General features: G+C 40.3%; 1 protein-coding gene across 3 annotated transcripts in view; it reads left to right on the top strand.

The window, feature by feature from the left end:
* Window positions 1-1,157: 1,157 nt before the first annotated feature.
* LOC128545712 (proto-oncogene DBL) overlaps window positions 1,158-2,500 on the top strand; it is a 25,281-nt gene continuing 23,938 nt past the window's right edge. For all 3 annotated transcript variants that reach the window (XM_053516245.1, XM_053516244.1, XM_053516246.1), the window contains exons 1-2: window positions 1,158-1,325; window positions 2,140-2,259. In XM_053516245.1, coding sequence (XP_053372220.1) covers window positions 1,275-1,325; window positions 2,140-2,259 — 171 coding nt within the window. In that variant the 5' untranslated portion in view covers window positions 1,158-1,274. The remainder of the gene's footprint in view (window positions 1,326-2,139; window positions 2,260-2,500) is intronic.

The following is a 2,500-nucleotide window of genomic DNA, read 5'->3' on the forward strand; positions in this document are numbered from 1 at the left end:
CAAGTCCAGGACATCACACTGTCTGCTCCACAGCGTGCAGGATGCAGTCATTATCCAATCACAGCCTCCTGTGTATTCACTTATTTCAGCACAAACACAAACAATATTTTGTTCTTGGGGCCAAAAGTGTTTGTGTTAAGTTGGATGTGAAACTGATGACACACACTTCCGTCTGTGGTCTGACATCATATTGTGGCGTGGGCGGGGTTTTGCACTAGTAACCATCATGCTTTACGGGAGGGGTTGTTAGGTGTTCACCTTGTCGAGGAAAGGTGTTTGGGTTAGTGGCTTCGGCCAGGGTGTGTGTGTGTGTGTGAGTTAGAAGTGTGTCTTTATTAATGTTGAATGTGTCGTTTATGCTGTTTCGTGCCATTGCTGATTAAAGTACTCCAGCCATTTGCATTGGGCAGCAAGGAAGCTCACTCGTCTCTCCAAGTTCATTCTTAGCGGAGAAAAACGCTACAATATTATTTAGGGAGTGTAATCTAGTAAATATCACACTAAAGCATTCTCATGGATGTCTTCTAAAGTCTGCTTTTCTCAACAATATTTTTATTGATTTTAAACCAGGATATAAAAGTTAAACATAATGTAAACGTAAAGTTTTAATATAGATTTTATAACCCCCTTATAAACCCAATATTTTTGAAGGTTTTTAATTTTATCAAAAACTAAATAATGTCTCAATATGAAATCTTTTTCAGTTTTAAATTCACCATTATTACAACTTTTTTATTCTTATGAGATTATAAAAACGATGTTTATTTTAGTGCATTTCCAGATCTGTCATATAATAATCTACAGGAACAGCAGACTGAATGACATTGACTTTGTGTCCGTGTTATTATACGTAAATCGCTCATAAATGAAACATTCTGATTTAAAACAGTCGATTATAAGCGCTTATAACGTTAACATCATCGTGTGTGTGTGTGTGTGTGTGTGTGTGAGAGAGAGAGAGAGAGAGACAGGTACTGCAGTGTCTCTCTGCGGCTGCTCTGCCTGGGTCGTGTCCCAAATCCCCCCGTACTCCCTACACAGCACTGATCCAGCACGCGGTAACCAGCAGTGCGCGCGCTTAGCGGGACTTTACCGCGCCGCAGCAGGGTCGTAGGGAACCAAACGAGGGGAACTCATTAGTGTGTCAGCAGGCGGATTGGGACGCAGCCGCCGCCTCACGGAGTCCCGCAGAGGAACTGATGGAAGGAGGCAAGTTGTGAGGAAAAGAAAAAGGCGGGATTTAATGTCCTCCTGAAGGGGTAAAATTCTGTAGAATGGCGGAGTCCGGTCCGTTCAGAGGCCTGCCCCGGTTCCGGAGGGCTGCGGTAAGATTAACACCAGTTTAAAGGGTTTATTTTCAATGTCAGTTTTTTTTTTCACTGCATAGCATCAGAGCTAACTGAGGAGGAGTTAGCATGTTAGCATAGCAGCAGCTGTCTGTGAGCTGAGTTATACACATTAATAATAATAATAATAATAATAATAATATATTTCATTTATAATTCATTTTTAGTCAGATGTTTTAAAGGGTTTTGTGAAAAGAGAAACATTTCTGTGAGGAAATCTGCAACACTAAAGATCTGAGTCTGTGATTAATGTGACTGTTAATTTAAATTAATTATTCAGTTTATACAAAACAGTAAAACACATTTACCATATGTTTAATTTTTATATGACATTTTTATTTCTTTACTGTAATTTACCTCACAAAATATAATCTAACATCTTTATACACTAAACCATGAGATTCTGAAGTGATGATATAAACATTTCAAACACAATATAAATAATAAAACTATTGCACTGAAACCTTCTTAATGAAGTGTGATAAGTGTGTTAGAGCTGTGTAACTTCCTAATGGAACATCTTAGTGCTAATACACTAGGTAATTTACTGTGTGTGTGTGTGTGTGTGTGTGTGTGAGAGAGAGAGAGAAATACAGGATGAGTGTCAGACATCACTGGGTTTGATTGATTTAATGTCTCTGAGATGAACAAGCCGACAGTGCCTAGGGGTTCCACCAGGAGGCGCTGTCAGGCTGTTCAGCTCTCTGACTGCTGATGTTATACTGCGAATCAGCCATTTAATCAGAAACAGACAGACAGAGTGATATACTGATGCACTTATCTGTATTTTTAGGCCTCGATTCCTGGAAATCTGCACCTGGTTCTGGTTCTGAGGCCCAAAGCTCAGTCTCAAGGCACCGGCACAGACCTGGGCTTTCGCTTCTGTCAGGAGGACTTCACTATCAAAATGCCTGTGAGGAATAAACACACACACACAAACTGAAGCTCTCTCCTCGTGTTTTCAAGTTTCCTTCTCATTCTCCTCTATAGGAAGTTCTCAGAGTTCTTCTTGCGGTTCCTCGATCACTCCACATGTTGTTTAGTTGAGGGCGAGGTCCACCCACACACAAAGGTTACATCAAGAGACATCATTGTCTTTACATCATTGTCTTTTTTTCTTTCTTTCTGTGTGTGTGTGTGTGTGTGTGTGTGTC

This window comes from Clarias gariepinus, chromosome 17 (assembly GCF_024256425.1).
Source record: "Clarias gariepinus isolate MV-2021 ecotype Netherlands chromosome 17, CGAR_prim_01v2, whole genome shotgun sequence".
In the NCBI taxonomy this organism is placed as follows: Eukaryota; Metazoa; Chordata; class Actinopteri; order Siluriformes; family Clariidae; genus Clarias; species Clarias gariepinus.